Source organism: Maylandia zebra, linkage group LG13 (assembly GCF_041146795.1).
Source record: "Maylandia zebra isolate NMK-2024a linkage group LG13, Mzebra_GT3a, whole genome shotgun sequence".
Lineage (NCBI taxonomy): Eukaryota > Metazoa > Chordata > Actinopteri > Cichliformes > Cichlidae > Maylandia > Maylandia zebra.
Window position 1 is genome coordinate 18219966 of NC_135179.1, and position 23356 is coordinate 18243321.

At 41.1% G+C, this 23356-nt stretch overlaps 2 protein-coding genes across 3 annotated transcripts in view; one reads left to right on the forward strand and one right to left on the reverse strand.

Moving 5' to 3' along the window:
• Window positions 1-14557: 14557 nt before the first annotated feature.
• Window positions 14558-23356, reverse strand: part of zgc:171482 (zinc finger protein) — an 83855-nt gene continuing 75056 nt past the window's right edge. For both annotated transcript variants that reach the window (XM_004551758.5, XM_004551757.5), the window contains one exon: window positions 14558-15539. In XM_004551758.5, coding sequence (XP_004551815.1) covers window positions 15518-15539 — 22 coding nt within the window. In that variant the 3' untranslated portion in view covers window positions 14558-15517. The remainder of the gene's footprint in view (window positions 15540-23356) is intronic.
• On the forward strand, window positions 21502-22644 carry LOC106675420 (E3 SUMO-protein ligase ZBED1-like). The gene is made up of 2 exons (XM_024804781.2): window positions 21502-21736; window positions 21899-22644. The coding sequence occupies exons 1-2, from the start codon at window positions 21566-21568 to the stop codon at window positions 22313-22315; spliced, it is 588 nt and encodes a 195-aa protein (XP_024660549.1). The 5' UTR covers window positions 21502-21565; the 3' UTR covers window positions 22316-22644.

Below are 23356 nucleotides of genomic sequence, written 5' to 3' on the forward strand. Positions count from 1 at the left end.
AGCAGACCCACAGCTGAGGACTGTAGCACCCAAAACTGTTTGTATGGGGGAATAAAGTAAGACAGGTACTGAGGGGTGAGGGCATTGAGGGATTTATAAGTGACAAAAGGGCTCACTACTTGCACACAGTAATGCCTTTTCTTGTTGTTTTGCAGCAGCAGCAGAAAAACATTGTTTATAGCTTGTGAATTGCTTAAATAATGTTTCTACTGGTCTCTGTTTTCTCTTGGCACACACGTGGATGGGGTAATGGATGCCCTTGTATGAAACAGTTTCACAGGCAGCTTTTTGTGCCATAATGCCAACACACACCTCATTAGAAGAGTCCCTAAGGTAGCTCGGGGGGAGGTGAGGAGGTTGATTGACAGCAGTGGCATTCAGACTAAGGAGGAGACAGTGCGGAAACAGCACGGCACGGCCACTGTCTGGGGAGAATAAAAATGGAGAGGCCTCTTAGTGCTTATAAACTCTGTGGTAACTAGAGTACTGCTTCAGTCATATTCACACTTCCACACAGCAGGTGCCAAGGATGAAGGACCATGGTACATCAAAGTTTTTTGTTTTGTTTTCGGGGCCACATGATCCTCAGGAGTGTCCACTCTTAGCAAGGAACACCACTGTGTCACCGCAAACCTGTGACACCTGATCAACGTTGTTACTGAATGATAAGACAAGTGCCTCGTATTTAGGATTTCTGATGCCTTGAGTAGCACTTCTGTGGCATTAAATTCAAGTTTCCCATCCAGTATCTTTGTCAGCACTTATGCAGTCTTTTGGAGTGGTCTTTGTCTACACTTAAGCTGCTGTATTTGTCAGGAGAGTTGGATCACAACCAGGAGATAAACAGGAGGCAAACTTGCTGCTAATTCTGTCCCACATTTTTCCTCGCAGCAGACGCGGAGGGACATTGGCTAATATTGTTATAGGTAATTTCTGCCAAATGGCTGGTAAATGTGGCTTGGGAAGACAAATGCCTCCAAATGCATAGACACAAACACTCACACACCCTTGGTCTTACGCGTGCACGCACACATACACAGAGCAGAGGAAGATGGGAAACTGCAGATTGAATTAAGGTAAAATTAACTGGAAACTTTGTGAAAGTTGTGCTGCTTTCCTTGAGGGGAAAATCCGATTAACTTCATTAACATACCTGGCTAGAACTTCAGTTCTGGAAAGGAAGTCACGCTGACAGACAAATAGACAATGTATGGCGGTATGTGGGGGTGAGGCGGTGGCGGTGCTGGTGGTGGAGGGAAGGGGTAAAATTGGGATGAGGCAATTGCCAGATGGAGAGGTGAGGGAGAAGGGAGGGAGGAGGAAGCAAGGGCTATGCTGAGTGATATCTGCAATGTGCAGGGTGTGAAGCGTGTCATCTATCATCTAATAGAAAGCCTGTGTGTGGCTGAAACGGTGAAAAAAACACACCACACTTTCCTTTCCCTTCTCACGCTCGCTGTTATTTGTACCCACAGGATAACCGGTCCAATTGCTGACAGTTCCTCTGCTGTCCCCGTTTGCCCCTGTGTTTTCTCTCAGCGCTGCTCTGTCACCTGTCACACATGCAGCTATGATGCAATTTCCCACAACTGTGTGATCTGAATCTTAACTAAGCCATGACTCAGACGCTGATTGGAGTTCGCTATTTAATGCTGATTTTCAGATGGCGATGCGTTTGTAAAGTCTGGATAACGAGCCTCTGGTTTCATTTTCAAATGAATGCATCCGTTTACTGCTTGTTGGCAAACAGTTACCCTTAAATGAAAATGTCTAATTGGCAAAAGATGTCTGCAATTAGTCCTTTATGAACGGAAAAGAGGCTGTAATTAGATAAACATGTCGCCCTTGGCGAGCCGCAACAGCTCTGTTGTATTAGATGAGGATTTAAAAGTCAGTCGCAGGTGATCAGTCATTTCAACTTTGATGTTAATGCAGCTGTTGTTCAAGGTCGGCGTGACCTTGTTACAGCTTTGCACAGTGAGGTAGTCGTAACACCCGCACAACGATGTGTGCAGGCTTTAGTCTACTCTAAATCTAGACGATGTTTTCACTTAGAAAGGTGACAGCTGTAATGGAGCGCGTATAGGGTTGTGTGACATGCCGTCACTGCCAGAGCATTTGTATCAGTTCACATTTTTTAAATCTTTTTAAACAGTCAGTTTGGCTTATTCTCTGCATGTTTGTTTGGATTAAGAGAATCAGTTTCCTTGTCGTGAGTTGTTATGAAGAAGTAAAGCCTCTGACTCACATGTGCACGCTGTCAACTGCCGTCGTATAAGCGTCAAAACAGACGCAGTTTTTACTAGGTTTGACGTCATCCACCCAAGGGATCTGAGATATATATCAGCCTCTTCAAAACCTTGTGGTGGTATTTTTTTTTCTTTTAATATCCCACAGTGATCGCCCTCTGCTTTGTGACCTAAAAGATTACATATTGCTCGTGTACAGTTAACAGTTAACTCCCCGGCCTTTTACATTTCCCAGCACAAAAGATGAATCTGCTTACGGTGCAGCCACTTCCTACTTGTTCCTCCTCTAATGAAGGCTAAGTGCGTTTTAGTGTTCTAATGGCTTTGCATTAAGCCCCATCTGATCCGGTTCTCTTACACAACAGTGCCTGATTAAGGCCAAGACTCATAAATATTCTTATTTAAACAGGGAGATGGGTTATTCATTGTTAGAGGTTTACTGGAGTTCAGTCATTTCAGTGTTCAATTATTCATCTCGTGCAACTCTCAAGGCCTTAAATACATAAACTGTATATAGTAAAAGGCTTCCACGAGAAACTGTAATAACTTATGTGAATATATTTTTACAATAGCATATTCCACATAATGGGTTTAGGTAGGCTTTTGACAGACATGCTTGCTGATCCAGTGCTTCGAGTTTCTGAATGACTATTAATGTTTTTTTAATAAACATATTTATTTAACTCTGTTCTGAAATTCAATGCAAACTATTTAACATCCCTTTCCCATCTTCCAAACTCCCACCTGTCCCTTTTCCTGCCCACTAAAGCTTTGCTCTAATGCTTATAGCCTCGGTTGTGTTGCATTGTGCGAGCTCTGGTATGTTTTTGTCTTTTCCAGACTGACTTGCCTCTCGGAAGGCTGAACTTAAAATAATTTTTCAGCTACGCATTTCCTCGGTGTGATATAATCCTTAACACTTCTACACTTACACTGCATGTGTTTGCGTCGCTTTACTAGCAAGAGACAAACCGCCTGAGAGAGTGAGGACAAATAAAGTCTCCTTGGCAAATCCTTTACGTCAAACAGTCCCCCTCAGTTGTATCTGTGCTATACAGTTATATTTGTGAAATTCAAAATATAGATCATAATGTTACATTAGGATTCCTACAGAGGCAAGGTCAGCCGACAGCCTCCACAGGTCAGCCAACATCCGTGCCGGGCCAAGTCAGCTGATGTTTTAACTCATTCCCTTATTTGCATGCTCTTGTCAAGTCAAATATGTGTTATTGAAGCAGATTTTAGTCAGTGCATGCTATTTCTTACTTAATCACTGTCATGACCGTTGTCATTTATCTCTTCTCTGGTGTGTGTGTGTCGGGGGGGGGTCTTGCTGCTCTCCCTGCATTTAGGCCTTCTATTGTTTTAATGTGTGCCTTTGTTCAGATTAAACCAACCACAGTTAGTCAAGTTAATACTAACAGCTGTGCTGTGAAATCTTCTGTACTCGTATGTTAAATTGATGAGTGATGACAAGGAAGGTTTCTGTTCTTCACTGTCTCCTGCTGTCCTCATTTGCATTTCAGTGGTTGGGATTGTGCGACAGTCTCTCTAATAGTGACAATATGAATATGCAGTTTCATAACTGATGCTCATTGTTGTTGCAGTCATAACATAAGGTACCAGCAGTAAGGTCGATGAGACACTCGGCTTGTGCAGACGTTAAGCTTTTGTGTTGGGGTAACTAAATTTGATAAATAGAGTAGGAAGTGTAGCGTTTAAATTTAAATAAATAAATATTATATAAATATCGAATTCAAAACATGATAATGTCATATTCCCATTTCTTTGTTGATTTTTGTTGTGCCACTTTGCGTTTAGTTGTCTTCCTGTGCCTCCTGTGTTTCCCTGTCTCTGTTTTTAAGTGTTTGTTTTCATGTTGCTGTGTCCTCATGTTTTAGTAACAACTGTCTTTGTTCTAGTTTTACTTCCTGCTCTTTTTACTTCCTTTGTGAGTGTCATTCAGCCTCTTTCTTTTTACCTGCTGGGTGTGTTCAACTTTGTCCTGCTCCCACCTGTGTCTTGTTATTCAATCTATTCTTAGTGTGTTTATATATAACCCTAGTCCTCACACTGCCTGTTGTCTCCTGTTGGTTAGGGTCCTCTGTCCCTGTCCTTGTTTGAGTTTTTTGGACTCCGCATCATAAAACAATGCCCTTATTTTTTTTTTTTTACTTTGCTTTGTGCATTAAACTATATAGATATAGATATATACTATATATCTCTATATATACTATATAGATATTGCAAGTTCTTTGCAAATCCTTCTCAGTAAATTTGCATTTACCAGGGTCTTGTTGGCAAAGTGAACACGTAGGCTGTCATGAATATTTCACAGTTCTGCTTTGGTTTCAAATTTTCAAGATCACTGTTCAAATTAGGGGAAAAACTGTAAAATTAAAAGTTGTATAATTCCCCATGTTTGAAAAGTGTGGCTTTTGTTTCAAGGCTCCTTCTCCTTCTACGGTGTCTCTCACACATTTGCAAATTGCTGATAAAGCTGGTGCCCTGTTCTATTTCCATGCGCACCTTTTATTTGATCTGTGTTCAGGATTGTAAGGTAATTTTCTGCTTAACTGAAACTGTTAATTGAAACTGAGGATTTCTTTTGTGTTTTTGCTCAAGGATCTTTTTTTCTCTGATTTGTCTGACATTTTACTCATTTTGTTGCATAGTAACCACAAACAGAAAGGTATACGCTGATACCTTGGGCATAATTTGTGCCAACTGTGGAAAGATAAGTACAGAGATGTGAAATATATTTAGCACTGGGCTAATTGCTAATGCTAATACAAAGAGCTGAAGTCCTGCTCTCAGTATAATCCTTTTTTCCACGTAGGCAGTTTGAACTTTTTCTTGTCCTTTTATGCTATGTAAATAAAAGTAATGTCATTATCTCCTCCTCTGAGCATATGAACTAAAATCAGCAGATTGTTTGGTTTTCTTTCAAACCTTTCTAGCCACCCTGCTTACTGATAACTTACTGATAACTGATGATAAAATAAAATGGCATCTTCTGGAACTGCCTCACCACGATGCTGAAGCAGCTCCAGAAGATGCAAATATGTTAAGAAAAATTTTATTTTTCTATTTTTCAACTTCTTTTTGTCAGTCAAATGAAAAAAAAAAAATCCAACATAGCTGTGTTTAAAGCCTATTATTGGTTACTGATTCTCCATTTATTACAAAAGGACCATAAAAGGATGTTTAGTTGGGAAAGGGGCTTCTGACGAGGCTTTGACAACCCATAATTTCAGCTGCAGACAGGCTGCCTGTGGGTGTATGTGTGTTTATGTCTGCATGCTGGTTACAGATTGAGATCCCTGGTTTGGAGTACGCTCTGCAGGCTGGGAACAGGATGTTGAGATGACAGCAGTCACAGGAGGGGGTTATCAGATGTAGCCGTCAGCTGACAGACTTATTGCACTGTCTGTCCCCCTCCTGAGTCGAGGCCCAGATACATACTGTATTAGGCCAAATGCTGCCTTACTGGCCCAGTTTATGTACAGCCTAGTTTGGAAGTGTCTGGAAGGTATTGTGGGCCATCCCTGTAACATTTCTAAACTTAGTTCCTTTGATTTAATGTAACTAAAAGAGAAAAAAAGACCAAGTGTGTCAGGTAAATTAGCTTTGGTAGGTGGTAAGTTTCAGTATTTATTTGAACCAGATGTCGGCTCGTCTGGATTCTGTGCCTGTTTTATTTAAATTGGACGACTTACTAGGTACAAGATTGATTTGTCATAAAAGTCTCCCTGATGGTAAAACAGCTTTTAGATTGAGTGAGCAGCTTTTAATGAATTTTTAGGGCCCATAGCATATACTATTTGCCAAAAACATTCACATAAATCTGTCGCGCAGATACTCAGGGAGACAAAAATAAGCAAAGAAATATGCAAAAAGGGGAAGTAAATAAACGTTATCTGTGCACACATGCATATTAATTTGCTGGGAACACTGGTGCACACTTATTTTACATACAGAAGCACAACTCCCAAAGTGTACGTGTTTCAGGGCTAAAAGAGTGAACGTGTCAGATCAGTTTTAATTGGAGATGCTCTGGCCGGCCACAGAGCAGGAACAACAAAAAGCTTTTACCGAAGAATTGTTTGGCGCTTGGCAAAGCTTCCCCATTTGAAAAACAGCAAGAGACAGATTTGGATTATAGCAGAAGCCAAAACAATATCTCTGCTTGACTGGAGCCACAGCCTTTTGTCTTGGCTTAAAACAAGGTTAAAAGCACTGAGGCAATCTGTCAGCATTACCCCTGATATAATTTCATTATTATGTAGCAATTGGCCTCACTCGCAAAGGCAGATGGGACACAAATTCGCAACAGGCGCATTGATGTAAACACTTGGGTTGTACTCAAAGTTCATTTCGCCTTATCAACAAGGGAAGTGGGGTGGAGGTGGGTTACTGAGCGATGACTCATGCACTTAAGAGAATATTATCATTAACCACAGTCCTTCTGGCTCATTTCCCACACTTTTTGAGGTTTTGTGATATCTGGCACTTGACATTTTAGTAGTAATCTTGATTTTTGATTTCATCCCGGACCACAAATGGTGTCCAGATGTTTAATTTTTCAGCAGCCTTTTAATTAAGAAACCCGTCATGCTGTCAAATGGCACTGTCCCAGTGTTACAATGAGTAACAGTGTCTTTGTCTGAAAAAGACACTAACTAACAGAATATTAATAATAATAAATGATAAAAGAAGAACAAAAATCTCTTGAAGTGTTAGAATTGAGCACAACTCAATTAATTTGAAATTCTTAGTCACATCCTTAAATAGCCAAGTAATGTTGTAAACAATGGCATGTGTGCCATTTGTATGTCTAAATGTTAGCAGTCTAGGGTCCGAGGTCTTCAAGATATCATTTTCAGATTTTTTGTGTGTACATATTAATAAGAGGTCACGCTGATTTAATTTAGGTGAAAATCAGGTCAAGGTCACGCCACGTTATTCACAATTTTTTATGGATCGTCTTCAAATGTCACAAAAATATATTGTTCCTTAGAGGAAATTAGTTTCTAGTTTGGCTAACCAATATACCTTGACCTTCATTGTTAGCACCCAAGGTTAAAGTGAGAAAAAAACAACAACCAATAAACGATATTGTAAAATATCATATGAAAGGGCATGGAGAGAGCTGTACAACACACGTTTTAAATATGAAGCCCTATAGTGGCACGATGATGCCATAACAAGCTGATGTCATCACATTGTAGCAGAAACATAAAACATCAAAGTTTTAGTAAAGCCCTCGCTCTTTAGGGAGCTGTGCCCTCTGATTGTTTTTGTATTAAAAGCCTTAATCTGTGACTGAGAATTAGCACCTACAAATATGGAGCTAGGGTTCTCAGTGGGAAATGGGTGCCCACTCTGGTTTTGGAGTGAGTCACTGCCGGAGGTGGAGTGCTTCAAACCTTTCCGGTTCTTGTTTATGAGTGAGAGCAGAAGGTGGTGAAGAGAGAGCATCAAAGTGAAGCTGCTGATTTACAGGTCAATTTACATTCCCAACCTTATCTATAGCAACGAGCTGTGGGTAGTGACCGATGGAATGAGAGTGCAGATGGTGGAAATGAGCTTCCTCTGAAGGGTGTCTGGTCTCTCCCTTAGATTGAGGACCTTGATTATTTGGGAGAGTAACAGCCACTATATTCCTCCACATCAAAAGAAGGTGGTTTGATTATCAGGCGAGGAAGTTTCCTGGAAGGCTCCAAGGTGAAGTGGTTTTTTGGGGGGTTGTTCAACTGAGAGGAGAGCCAGGATATGCTGGAGAAATGATGTGGAACACCTCAGTGGTCCTCCAAAACAGCTGGAGGAGGGCAGTGTGGGCGTCTGTCCTTACACTGCTGCCCCTGCAGCGTGGATAGAAAATGGATTGGAAGGTTTGCAACTGTGACTCATCGAGAACTGTACATTTTATTAAATGTTCTTCCGTTTATGTATGCATGATTATCCTTGTCGTGTATCCCAACTGCTCTGACCTTTAAAGGGACAGTTAATGTGGACATGGTCTAAGGGCTGCCTGTTGCCCATTTAGAATAAGTCAGCCTGGACAGATTGGTCATTGCTGCAAGATAACACTCATTTCTGCCTTTAAGAATTATCACATTATCATTAGTTGTCTGGTTTTAATGCAGATGCTTTCAGTTTAGCCTGCTTCATATGTGTCTGGTTGTTACCCATCAGCCTATGAGGTGCTGTCTCAGGAACCAGCAGAGGCTGTGGGCTCAATATTGTAATAGCTAGGATGATTTTTAGACAGGGAGTCTCTGACAGGCTATAAGTACAACAGCCTGATGCATGGAGCAGAGCACCAGAGTGGAAATCTGTTGCTCCTGGGCTGTCTGGGGTTCACATCATCACAGCTGACAGCTAGTGTGCATAGGCACAGCATGTAACATGATAAAATGGGAGAAAGTCCAAGTCTGCCTTTGATTTGGTGAAATATATAGGTTAGATGTCTAATTTTGTACTGATGTATTTGTGTAACAAGAGAAAACAAAAACTCTTATATTATTTATTAAATGTTTTATTGTCTGTCCTTGCTAAGAGGTTTTAATAATTGAATTCATTCCGGTTTCAGTCAGCATAACCTTTTCCACAAGGCAGGCATTGTTATTCTTCAACAAAATAAAATATTGTCAAATCAAAGAAAAGTTTTGAACAATCTCCCCTGAAAGTCTGCCTTTTTCGATTCAGCTCCTTTGCAAATTTAAGACGTGGTGTCGGTACACACTCATGGACTCAGTGTGGGATTTAGCTTTGTTCACACCCTGTGCCACACATGTCCTTTAAAATGTCAGCTGGAGACGTACCAAATCTTTATTGTGACATTTTCAACACATGCTTCTCATAATGGGGTGGTTGCACGCTGTCGCAGAGAGATAACTGTAAAATCGTTGGGTACCATCAGTGTGACTCACTGATATCCCTTGATGTCTTTTAAGTTGATTACTGCATTTAATTCAGCGTAAACTCCACGGTGATGCCGGGTCATGGCAGGACTAGAAGAAAGCGAGCTGTGAACTGCACCTACAGTGAAAAGATTTCCTTTTCAAAAACCCATCCCAGTAGAACATGGGGTTACAGTGATAGGGTCATGAATATGGATGAGCTCAGATAGCATACCCTACTGCTGCCTAAGTGGAGCGATGGCCTAGTATTCTCATACCCACTGACAAGTACACAGAGGTTGGGTGGTGCAGTGCAAATGACATAATACCAGAATTAATATTCTATTTAGCTCATCTCCTGTTGACTACATCGCACCATAGTGCTCAGTGGCTGCTGTTTACACTGATACTCTCTCCCACCTGCTGCTTCCTCTTCTCCCTTTCTCTTGCACTTGTTTTTATGCAATTAGTGTTCTGTTTTCTTCTTCTTTTTCTTTCCTTTTTGCTTGGAATAACAATTTGGTTTCTAGGAAGAAAATTACAACAATATATGATAAAGATTTCCTGCAGCTCAGCCTCACTCCACTCAGCACGTTATTATGCTCATTTATTTAAATAAAAGTTTAAAGAAAGCATCTGTGTGTGCTTGTGAGGTTGCTCTTGGCACACCCCACCCAAACTTTCCTCCTCTGTTACTCCGAATCTACATAAACTATTTTGGGAACCAAACTTTAAGGCTGTTTGTTTCCCTTCGACTCATTTTCATACAAAACCTTCCAGCATTTTCTGCTTTTATTCCAAACACACACACAAATGACAAACACACAGTGTTCAGTCCCCGGCCATGAATTTTTTCCCTTTTCACATGCTTCCTACTTTAATAATGAGCCGTCACCATGGTGAACATACAGGTATAACAGCTTGTGTATTTATAAGAGCCTCCAGCAGTCTGGCAGGAATAAGGACATCAGCTAAATCTGCATGATATGTTGATCTGTAGATTGGTTATGGTTGGTGGAATTTATCGCCATGAAGTAAAAGCTGATATTTCAGCAGATACCATTTTGCAAGAACATGGTTTAATTCCTGAAAAATAAATAAATAAATAATAAAGAAACACTAATGATAGTAAATGACAGTAAACTATCCCACTAGGAATGAATAAAATCTTTAATTAGTTCTTGAATTTTTCTACTTTTCTAAACCTCTATGAATTTAGTAGAATCATTATCAATGTGACTATTAATATAGAAATTCTTTTCAGAGTCAGATTTTGCAGTATAAGGAATAATGCCTTTGACCCACAATTTCAACTACAATTATTTCTGTGTATAAAACGACAGAGCACCTTTGTCTTTGTCTCATGTGCTGTATTATAATTTGTCTAAGGAGCATATAAAAAAGTCAGTTTGGAGAAGGAAGTGGCAAAGAAAGTGATGAGATTTGTCGATAAACTAAATCATTTAGATCTGTCACTCAGGCCCTATAGACCACAGGCAACTATCTGTCGCTAAGGAAAAGTGTGTATTCCCCAATTTGTTGGTGAGTGGTTGCTGGCTGTCTGTGAAATCGATTGCTAAAGCCCCAGTCAACAGCCCTGGAGACTGGTTAGTGACCAGATAGCCAAGCAAGCTTTGAATCCTATGGAAAAATGTGAATTCCCTGACCGGATCTCAGGTTGCTCCTGGAAGTCACTAGGCAAAACTGGTTATAAAGACTTATATAGTGCTGCATCGAAAACTTACTGGCAATGGTAGGTGGTCCTTGCAATTGGTTTGATCAGCAGTAGGCTGTAGTGTGGAAATATTGATTGTTGGTCTACAACCAAGCACTAACTGCTCTCCCAGTGAAAGTGTGACGCTCTTTGGAAAAGCTGCAGATTTTGAAAGGTGTTGATTGCAAGGCTACGGTACAACTTTCACTTTGAAGGTGAAAGGTCTGTTAACAGTTTGTGTCATGCTTTCAAATTTCAAAGAGTGTTTGCAGACAACACAAGTCTCCATGGTTGACCGGAGCAATGTGCCAGCAACCAAAGCAATCACAAGGAGGTTTTTTCAGTGATGTGTGCGTTTTGCAACAGATTTCAGCTAGTTACAGAAGGCAACCACTCCCCAGCTGGTTGGGGAATACAGTTTTCCCTGGCAACTGGGTTGCCAACCAGTTTCCAGGGCTGTCTGACTGAGGTCTTATTTGTTACTGCAAATTGTGAAGTTGAGCAGTGTGATAACAGATGAATGCTTAAGTAAGAGGACATTTCAGACGTATTCATGGTGTCACACACAGTCAGAAAAAGGAATACACACTTGTGGTTTTTGCAAGAGAAAATAGATGTACTGTAGGTACCATTGTATTCATCATCGTGTGTTTACAAATGTGCTCAGGCTGCATAGCTCACAGCAAGGCTTCCACAGTTGATAGATTCACAGACACCCACCCGCAAGCATCATATCACACAGTTCCTACCCATAGATACATCTCTGTCATATATTATGTAACATCTGCTAAAATATGTGACTCATGGCGCAGTCATCATCTGCACAGACTGTGATATCGTCACACACAGACATCACTCCTATTGTGAATACACTAGTGTTTGAAAGAATGAAGTCAGTGTAAATAGTCATCAGAACAGTCATGATGCACATCGACAAGCAAGAAACAGACTTCTTGTTTTTGTGGTTTTGTTATGGTATAAAAATATCCAGCGGTTTGTAATCCCACTTTGTTGTTTTGGCAGCTTTAGGAATCCACTGGCATTTCAGATGTTTCTCTGCAGGGACTGTCTTTATAGCGACTGCAGTTTTCCTCACGAAAATGACGGCTATCAGAATCCCTCTAAATGAATGTGATGACTCACTGGCTTCCAAACACAGAGTTTTGGTCCATCATCGCCGACTCTTTGAGTCACCATTACTTTATTTTCACTTATGTTTATCTATGAAAAACATGACCCAACAAAAGACTCTCATCCCAGTGCCAACATATTTGTATTTTTCAATAATATAAGAAACATTTCGCTTATCATCTGTGGCTCAGTGGAGATAAACACTATGAATACAAAAATCCTGTACTACTAAAAACACGAACTTCACCTGTCGCTACTGCTTTATTTACACAAACCGCTTTTTTTGCTTTGTTGAACTATTTCACTTCAAACCCACATTGTATGGTTGTTACTATTAGCACGATTGCATAAAAACCATATATCTCAACCATATATCTGCAGAAGAAAAATAGTTTCTAATCAAGTAATATGTAGTTCACTCTCTTCACCGCGAAATAAGCAAAATAGAAAAGCAACAACCTTTTAATGTGTTTACAGATGACCAACAAGAACAAACAGAGGGTAGCTTTGCATTGACTGCTGTATTTCTCAGTCTTTTCCCCTGCTCATAGCCAATGTGATGTGCCAGCATGGGAAAGTGGAGCACGTCTTCTTGTGGTGCTACAGACCATTGTTTAAATACACTTTTCAGCCTGAAGACACTTACGAATGAGGTTGTTGTGCAGTGGTTACTGGACTAATATCTAAAAAGGCTCTCCTCTTTATTTTTTTGATGAATTGGTAAGATGTTGAGATGAAGGCAGTTCAGCACTAAAAGGTGATTTCTTTGTTCAGGTACAAGCATGTGCATTAATTCATTACCTAGCTATCACTACAAAGCAGCGCTATTACCAAAATGCGCGAGAAGTAGGTTTCAAGAAGGCAAGTGAATGCAATGTTCTACACTTTGCATGCATTGAATTACACCCCAGTTGTATTGTACAGTGGCTGCTACATAAGTGTGAAGTTTCTTTATTCTGGCAGTAACAGAAAAATAAAAAACATATCTAGTGGGGCAAAAAAGTATTTAGTCAGCCACCGATTGTGCAAGTTCCCCCACCTAAATTGATGACAGAGGTCAGTAATTTGCACCAGAGGTACACTTCAACTGTGAGAGACAGAATGTGAAAAAAAAATCCATGAATCCACATGGTAGGATTTGTAAAGAATTTATTCGTAAATCAGGGTGGAAAATAAGTATTTGGTCAATAACAAAAATACAACTCAATACTTTGTAACATAACCTTTGTTGGCAATAACAGAGGTCAAACGTTTACTATAGGTCTTTACCAGGTTTGCACACACAGTAGCTGGTATTTTGGCCCATTCATCCATGCAGATCTTCTCGAGAGCAGAGATGTTTTGGGGCTGTCGCCGAGCAACACGGACTTTCAACTCCCGCCACAGATTTCCTATGGGGTTGAGGTCTGGAGACTGGCTAGGCCACTCCAGGACTTTCAAATGCTTCTTACGGAGCCACTCCTTTGTTGCCCGGGCGGTGTGTTTTGGATCATTGTCATGTTGGAAGACCCAGCCTCGTTTCATCTTCAAAGTTCTCACTGATGGAAGGAGGTTTTGGCTCAAAATCTCACGATACATGGCCCCATTCATTCTGTCCTTAACACGGATCAGTCGTCCTGTCCCCTTGGCAGAAAAACAGCCCCATAGCATGATGTTTCCACCCCCATGCTTCACAGTAGGTATGGTGTTCTTGGGATGCAACTCAGTATTCTTCTTCCTCCAAACACGACGAGTTGAGTTTATACCAAAAAGTTCTACTTTGGTTTCATCTGACCACATGACATTCTCCCAATCCTCTGCTATATCATCCATGTGCTCTCTGGCAAACTTCAGACGGGCCTGGACATGCACTGGCTTCAGCAGCGGAACACGTCTGGCACTGCGGGATTTGATTCCCTGCCGTTGTAGTGTGTTACTGATGGTGACCTTTGTTACTTTGGTCCCAGCTCTCTGCAGGTCATTCACCAGGTCCCCCCGTGTGGTTCTGGGATCTTTGCTCACCGTTCTCATGATCATTTTGACCCCACGGGATGAGATCTTGCGTGGAGCCCCAGATCGAGGGAGATTATCAGCGGTCTTGTATGTCTTCCATTTTCTGATGATTGCTCCCACTAGTTGATTTTTTCACACCAAGCTGCTTGCCTATTGTAGATTCACTCTTCCCAGTCTGGTGCAGGTCTACAATACTTTTCCTGGTGTCCTTCGAAAGCTCTTTGGTCTTGGCCATGGCGGAGTTTGGAGTCTGACTGTTTGAGGCTGTGGACAGGTGTTTTTTATACAGATGATGAGTTCAAACAGGTGCCATTCATACAGGTAACGAGTGGGGGACAGAAAAGCTTCTTACAGAAGACGTTACAGGTCTGTGAGAGCCAGAGATTTTCCTTGTTTGAGGTGACCAAATACTTATTTTCCACCCTGATTTACGAATAAATTCTTTACAAATCCTACCATGTGAATTCATGGATTTTTTTTTCACATTCTGTCTCTCACAGTTGAAGTGTACCTCTGGTGCAAATTACTGACTTCTGTCATCATTTTAAGTGGGGGAACTTGCACAATCGGTGGCTGACTAAATACTTTTTTGCCCCACTGTACATGTTGCCCTTCTCAGAAAGATTTTTTTTATCACCTCCAGACTGCATCTGACATCAGTATTTAGTGCTATGGGAATGTTTTGAGCAGTAAATGATTCACAGAGTTGCACAGACCCTCTTCAGAGCAGAAGTTCAATAGTTTCTTTGCTACTTTTCTCTCCCTTTTAATCTTCAGGTTTTGATTATTTTGGCATATGTGAAAATGAGTTTCAAAGTGGCACATCCGTAATTGGTAGACAACACTAGATTCAAACCAACAGCTTTTTGAAGTTATGGAAATTCATGCAATCTGCAATGGCTGAGGTCATCGGGAAGTTTCTTGTCCTTGAAAGTCTGGGCCTGAGTAGGTCTCAAGTGGTCTGAAAGTGAGCCGCGCTCACGGCACCGTCAGCATCACTGCATATTAAATACACGTTGAAACACAAGATTCTGGTCAGACTTGGTTCACGGTCAGAGCACTTGGGGGCGAGGGACTGCTAGTTACATGGTTACTGTAACTGCTGTTCTGTGACGATCATTGTCATGGTTTTCACCACTCCGAGCAATGCGCTGACATCATTTCAATTTCAGGATTGTGGTTCACACTGGAATTACATGGCAATACACAGCCGCAGGTCTTCTGACAGACGCCGGTGTTTAGAGCTCGTTGAAGGTGCTGAATAGATCTCAAAGATATATTATTTTTTGATCAAAGATAGAAATTAACACACTCACAATGACCCACGCACTCGTACTGCAGATGTGTGCATAAGTGCCTATGACACACATATAGGCTATATACACAAACACACGCATACTGAAGTTGCACTGCACGACTTTCGCATACTCTCGCATACTAAGACAAGTCCTCTTTTCGGAAGTTGTTTATTCCAATAATCTCTGTCTTCATCACTTCTTCTTTCCAGAGTGGCCTGTCTCTCTGACTTACTGCTGGTGTTGCTTCAGGCTGAAAACAAAACACAGAAAAGAATTTGTTAGTCGTGTTCTGTCTCTGACATAGGCAGATCCGACAAGACAGGGCTCTTTAACCACAGGGAATATCAAGCCCATGGGGCGAAAGATATTTTAGTGTCTGATATGTTTGGTCCCGTGGAAGCAATTTAATTTACCTGTAAATCCGCGTCTCGTGCCGTTTTTCATATAGCGCAGTCGTCATTTGTAATATAACGAGACATTGTAACCTTGGATTGCTGTTATTATATCGTATTATCTGCTGCACTGAAAAGAATTCCCTTTTACCGGGAGTGACAGCTCGACTTTATGTAAAGCATTAACCAATAATCCGGTTTCACAATCTTCTCATAATTACAGCAGCCTTCTATCTGGCTATACTCCAAATTGAAACAAAGAGGAAAGATACGAGCATAAACCCTCATGTTTAAGGTGCGGTAATTACTGTGGATTTAGCCTTTATCTTGAACCGCTGATTGTTTTTCATGATGACGGCTGCTGCGGCTGCATTCTGCGGCTTTATCGCCACGAAACAAAGCAAGTGTGGCGGCAAACATGCCGCATTTAATTAAAACAAGGAGATAAATCGGATTGAAGATCACGCCACGCAACACACACCTAACTGAGTAGGCATTTTTAGGGCAGGGTGTTCAAAGGACTCGATTCTTGAGAAATCCCACAGCTGATATTGAGAAAATGAAATGAGTGCTTGGTATTTCACTTTTCTAAATGTCATAGCAGAAATCTCAACAATAATGCGCAACACTTCCTTCATCTCGGCAACGCTGTTGTGTAATTGTTTCTCACGTCAGTTTGAGGTGCCTTTTAACTTTCATGATGCTGTTTTGAGAGGTTTTCTCTCCAGTATGAGCTAAACTTCTACAAACTGAGATAAAAGTCAAGTGAAAATGAGATGTTTGGCTTCATACGTCTGTATCAGTCTGAGTCTGACAACGTGTCCCCTGAAAACCACAACAAATTCCACCATTTTCAGCTCAGTCCTTGTTAAACTGTCATTCCTGTCCTAATTGGGCTGTTGTCCCCACCCACCCAGCATCTCCTCCGCTCACACAGAAACACACACACACGTTGCCAGCTGAAATGGAGTGAGAGAAAGAGAGAGGATTCATGGGCACCATAGCTGTCAGCACCTATTCCGGTAATGGCTGTTAAAACAGTGGCCTCTACACCCTGTCTGGTCTGTCAGGACTCATCTAGCACGTTAGATTCTCTGAAGAGTGGAGGGCACGACTCTGGTAGCTTGTATTGTTCTCTCTGAGGGGACAGGTAGCAGCAAGGAGGGGCGGGAGGGCAACAAGGTGGGAGGGGCAGAGCGAAAACACTGTGGGGTAGAAGAAGGGGTCAAAGAAAGTCAACAGAATGATGTAAGCTGATAGAAAAAAAGGGCCTGAATCCAAATTCTTTGTACATTCTACATAAATATGTAAACATCATACACAAAAGGTGTTATTGATACACAAAGTAATTATCTAAACAAATAATTTTATCCAGAGATTTTTGTTTTGACCATTCTACAAATCCCAATACAAGCACTTGGGACACTGAACAAAACAAAATGCAGCCGTTTAAATACAGCATAAACAATTTATTCTGAATAAATAAATAATACCCATTTTGAATTTGATGGCAGGAACACGTCTCAAAGGACCATGCTCACCACTGTGTAGCATCCCTTCTTCATTTAAAATCAGGTTTACAGTTTACGGTTGATTCTAATTAGTTTACATTTATTGATTCTTGCGACCACTCAGATGTGGACTGATATTTATTCAAGCAATCTTCATATTTTAGGAGGTTCCATCAGCATATGTTTAACATTCTTTCTTGATCCAGAGCATTATTACCGTTAATGATGACAATGTTTATCCGGCTGATGATACATCACAGGTTACAGGTTATTTTAATGTGTCAAGTACAGAAAGACAGTGATACGTTTTATTGTTGGTTGGCTGCATTGCACAAACTAATGAGAATCACAATTCATTAAAAAGTCAAATCCAGTACAAATGCCATTTTGCTAACATCTGACCAATCATTCTGTGGAGGGACAGACGAACTCACCTTGCTATCGCATAAGTTCATTGGTTGTTAGCTTCAGCCTCAGGTAGTTGGCTAAACGACAAAGCTACCAGATTTTTTTTAAAAATCTTTGTGTTAAATAAATCATTAGACTGGTACAGTTAAGCGGACGATGTTTTTTTTCTTCACTAGCAGGAAGACTCACGTGTTTTACAATTTACAACCTGTCAGCAGGTACACCTTTTAACTCCATCAACAGTGACAGGCTCCACCTGGTGGCACAAATATGTACTACAGCAAATCCACAATAAATTTCCACCCCATGTCCTTCAGCTTTTACAGTTGGTTTTCATATGAACGCACAATAATATTGCTAGCACCATGTTCAGTGATGCACAAGGTCAAAACATCCTATTTCACAGTTTTCTTGTGGTTGCCATGTGAAGGGCATGTCTCCAGTTGTTTAATAATGCAATATGGAGTGCAGCCTTTTAAAAAAATAAATAAATTAAAAATTAAAAAATGTGTGCATGCAGTGCGCAAAGCCGTGCCAAACATTTCACAATCACTTCAAAGGGAAGTCATGCCTGTACAAAAAATAATTAATACACACTATAGCATGTTTGAGCAATTCTATCACATCTTATGGTGAGAGAGGTACATATATATTTTTTACTCAAGGAGCTTTTTCCCCTGATGCTTGAAAGCCAGTGGCATACTTTATTTATTTCTTGTAAGTATAAAGCAATTTCATAAAGGGCAGTGTAATAACTGATTCAGGGAGCTTTATTTTCCATAAAATAATTAAGTAAAGTAAAGGCTGTGAATGGTTTCTAGGATTTATATTATGGTTTGAAATTTTCCCTGGGTAAATGTGAGGGAATTGTAATTGTGTTTAAATTCAGGTCTGTATGTTATGTTTGCTCAATAATATGTTTGAACTTGCAGGTCCCAGCTTCCATTAATTACCAGGTTATTTATCATATTGTTTGGAAAATGTCCCTTGGCGGTTTCTATAGAGCAACATGGTCGAGGGATCTGCTGAGTGTGTAGTGAATACACAAACACCCAACATGTTCCTCCCTTTTGCATAATGCCTTCAACTTTTACATTGAGTGCTTTTGACATAGTAAATTTGTAAGCGCTTTTCTGTTTCTTTTTAACGTTTACCTAACAAAAAAATATTTATTATGATTGAATCAATTTTATCCAGTCAAGAAAACATTTTAGTGGTGATGACTATCCTTGAAAAAAGCCCTGCCATACTTTTATTAGTCCAGTGTATGAGCAAGGTGTTACATGGTGAGGAATAGAACGATGAAGGCTGGAAAGATGACAGAGCCAAGAAAAGCAGCAGGACACTAGAAGGTGAAGCTGGGGAAGGGGTACAAATAAAGGTCACGGTCTGTGAGTGGATGGGGTCGTTAATAAATAGACTAATCCAATAATCTCTCCCAGGGCCACACATGTGGGATGTAAGATATATGGGGATGAGAATGTGTGTGCGAAAGAGGGCAGAAGCAGTGCACGAGCCTGTGTGTCCGAGGGAGGTGTTGGTGAGGATGTGAAGGTCACCTTGGCACGCTTTGGATGCGTGTGTGTGTTTTTGCATGTCAGGTATACAGTTCAGCAGTGGCAGTTGCAAAGGGAGCAGCGATGTGAGTCATGGTTCACGCATGATCCGGCTAACCCCATCCCCCAACACAAACCACCACCCTAAAAAAATAAAAATCAAATAAATAAAACTCACCCTTACCTTATTAAGTTAACGGACAGCAACACCCAGGGCGGTGTATGCGTAAGCTTGTGTGTACGTGTGTGTGTGTCTGCATACAAAGTCTGCCTGTTTGTCTGATTTTCGGGTGAAAGGTGTATGGGAAGACAAGGACAAATACCTTTGGGGGAGATGAAAAGAGCCCAAGGCATGAGCCTACCTCTGAGTGTGTGTGTGTGTTCAAGTGTGACAGAGGGGGCATGTGAGACGAGAGCCAACCGATGAATCCTGAATTAACCTTTTCCTCGCCTCAAGCGGTGAGAGGATGCACACACACATTGATGGGGCTATTACACATGCATGCATATAGCAAGCCTGGCCTATTAGCAGGTCGACAAGTCAACCATTTGCATGGGATTTATCTTACAATAAGCACTGTAATCTCCAACTGTCGTTGCCACCCTCTCTCTGAGCCTTTCCCTTTTAAATGTGCATTAGTCTATTTTGTGTCTGTGTTCTCTGACGCTAAATAATTACCAGGGTGAGTAGGCTAAATGGATTGTCCCAGACCTCACCATCATACCTCTGGGGCCTACGGCAACATCAGCATAAACACACATTAAAGCAAGCCAGAGGTCGAAATATATCAAAACTAGGGGTGTCAAATTATCGCGTTAATTGCGATTAATTAATTACAATGCTATTTAGCGCGTTATGTTTTTTAATCTCGTTAATCTAATTTTTAATCTCTTGACGTCATTGATTTTGTATGAGAGTTGCTATGTTATAAAATCCGTTTTTATGTGCTGGGCTCCTTGTGCTTGACTTGTTGGGGGTGGAGTCACGTCGTGAGGTCAAGGTGAGAAGTGGTGATTAGCTTACAGTGTGGATATGGAGGCGCATCTGAGAGTTGTTGGCCCAATGAACGGGAAATTTGTATTTCATAAACGCCCCGACGGCACCATTGACAAAGGTAAAGTGGTCTGCCTAGAGTGTAAGAAGGAGTTTGCTTACCACCGAAGCAGCTCAAGTTTGGCCTATCACCTCAACGCAAAGCACCCAGCCGCGAGTGCAGCAACAGCTAGCAGTGAAGACGTTAGCAATATAGCAAGCCAGAGCAAAGCTTTTCGCCAAACAAAACTAGAGAATACCCCTCGTATGAGCAAGTCTGCGACCGACAGGCTGACTAATGTTATTGCCAAGTGGATAGCGATGAACTGTAGGCCGATAAATATAGTAGAGGACGAAGGATTGACAGAGGTGTTGCAAATTGCGTCCAATGACCCGTCATACAAGCCGCCGTGCAGGACTACAGTAACGACCAAAATCAGCAAAATGTACGACGGCGAAAAGAAAAACAAACTTGAGATTTTGGCGGAGGATTCTCCCAACTGTGTTGCTATAACCGGAGATCACTGGACCTCAGCTGGCAACCACAGCTATTTTGGGGTGACTGGACACTTTATTGATAGTGAGTGGAACCTCAACTCATTTGCACTGACCGTCATGAGAACAGAAACCAGGCACTTTGCTGATAAATGCGCCGAACAGTTCCTCAAGGTAGCAAATGACTGGGGTATTGAAAACAAGATATCCACCATTGGCACAGACAGCGCAGCAAACATGCTGGCTGCTATGAGAGCACTTCCATATGAGCACATCGCCTGCAATGCTCACATTCTCCAGAGGACCATCACGGCATGTCTCGATAGCAGTGGTTTTGTCGGTGTACTGGCAAAGTGCCGCAAGATTGTTGGTCATTTTAAACAAAGCCCTGCGAGTACCACAGAACTTAACCAACAACAAGTAGCACTCGGAAAGAAGAGCGATCAACTTATACAGGATGTACCCACCAGGTGGAACTCGACTCTCGCAATGGTCTCACGCCTCCTATGTAACCGAGAGGCTGTCCAGGCTACGTTGGACCAACAGAACCACAGGTTGGTCTTGCCAACCGAAGCTGAGTGGGCGAAACTGCAGAGGCTGGAGCTCCTGCTTGAACCATGCAAGTAAGTTCAAATAAACACCTTCCCATTTTAATTATATAAACTACTGTTACATGTGTAAAATCAAAATTAATGAACATAACAAGGAACTTTTAAGGACAATTAAATTGGAAATCAGTTACACTTTGATTTAAATGAATCCAGCTAGGTTTATTTAGCAAACCTCTCCACCTCTGCAGGTATGTGACAGGGCTGCTGGGTGGTGAGGCCTACGTCTCTTGCTCTGTAGTGCTGCCTGCTTTTCGCCATCTGTACCGTGTCATGGACATTACTGATGATGATCCTGCCTACGTGGTGAAGTTCAAGAATGCCTTCCAGAAGGATCTGGCAGCACGACGAGCTAATGGCAACGAGATATGGTTCGAGGTGGCCACAGCATTGGATCCACGGTTTAAGGATTTGAAATGTCTTCCAAGAGAAAAGAGGGAACAGGTAGGACAATAAGGTTAAGCTGGACTAATGAGTCCAATTCATTATCAAATCAAACTTTTATTTATTATATGGAACCCAAAGTTCTTTACAAGATTAAATAAAATAAAAAAAAAAGCACTTAGTTTTAATCACAATCATTCATTCATTCATTCATTCATTCAGGTGTGGACCATTCTGGAGAATATGCTCCAGGCAGCAGAGCCCAGAAGAGCAGATAGTCTCCAGCCCTCCACAGAGGATGATGGACCAGCTCAGAAGAAGAGGAGGAGCGAACTCCTTCTGGGGTCTGACTCTGACTCAGAAGATGGAATTGAGTCTGGAGAGCTGCAGCGCTACAGAGCAGAACCCAGCATCAGTATTGATGACTGTCCCCTGCAGTGGTGGTATGCTCACTCAGGAGTCTATGAAAAGCTGTCAGTCCTAGCACAAAAGTACCTGGCCTCCCCAGCTACCTCTGTACCCTGTGAGAGACTCTTTAGCCTTGCAGGCCACATAGTGCAAAAGAAAAGGGCAGCCTTGCTTCCAGAAAATGTTACCAGGCTGGTGTGTCTTAGCGACTGGCTGAGGAAGAAGAAATGAGACACATGTGGTCAGCATAGCTGCTGTGTCATTTGTAGCCTACTAGAATAGATTGCTTGATGTTCAGCACTTTTTGTGATGGAAGAATACTTTGATGTGCTAACTTGCAGCACTGCAATGTCAGTTTTATTTTTCATTATCTGAAGCAGAGGAATTTCAGTGCTGTATTGCTCAGAAAAGAGCAACTCTGATGTGCTAACTTGCAGCACTTAATTTATTTGATTTTATTTGTATTTATTTTTCCACTTATTTTACAAAAGAATACAACAGTATGTAAATGGTTGCATCTGTTTAACGTTTGTTAAACAATAAATGACTTTATAAAGTCACTTTCTTTGTTATATCAGTCTTTTGGTCTGCCACAATAAGTTGAGGGCTTTCCTCAGCTATTTTTAGGTGAGATTAAAAAAGAGATTAATTAGATCAATTAATTAAAAATCATAATTAATTAATCTCTATTTTTTTTTTAATCTCTTGACAGCACTAATCAAAACAAAGCGCCCAGAAAGCAAAGGCCATGCAAACCTAGTGGGTGATGTGAATGGAAACAATATTAAATGGGCAGTTAAAGTTCAGGCAGTGTCATTGGTCAGAGAATAAGTATATATTATAACCATACTGACAGCTCACATCAAGTGAAATACACTCTACTGCACTTGGTTTTCACTTGTGGGTTCCAAGTAGGTAATTAGTGACGTTTCTTTGTTTACTTTTTACTTTCAGTGTATCTTTACACACACAGAATCTTATCTGGATCTGTCAGTATGCTTTATATTTACTGGAAAATAGCCTTAAAAAAGCCTTTAAGGTAGTCTTTATGTCAGTTATGAGTTCTTTAATAGAAGTTTTGCAAGCCCAAACCACTCAAAGTAGTACTGTTGATTAATATTCTAGATTTGATTATAGGAACTAATTAATATTTAAAAAGACAGACATTTAATTGTGAAAAACACGTTAAAATATATAATAAAAATATTAAAAAATGCTTTCTCTGCGACCTGCTGGAGCGGGGGGGCTAGGAGGAGGAGTTGGCCGTCCGAC

What these genes read in the sequence shown, in the direction of transcription:
- LOC106675420 (XM_024804781.2), top strand. Translation starts at nt 21,566, where the DNA reads ATGGACATTACTGATGATGATCCTGCCTACGTGGTGAAGTTCAAGAAT. An exon ending in CAAGAGAAAAGAGGGAACAG is followed by an intron (nt 21,737 to 21,898) that starts GTAGGACAATAA and finishes TCATTCATTCAG; the next exon opens with GTGTGGACCATTCTGGAGAA.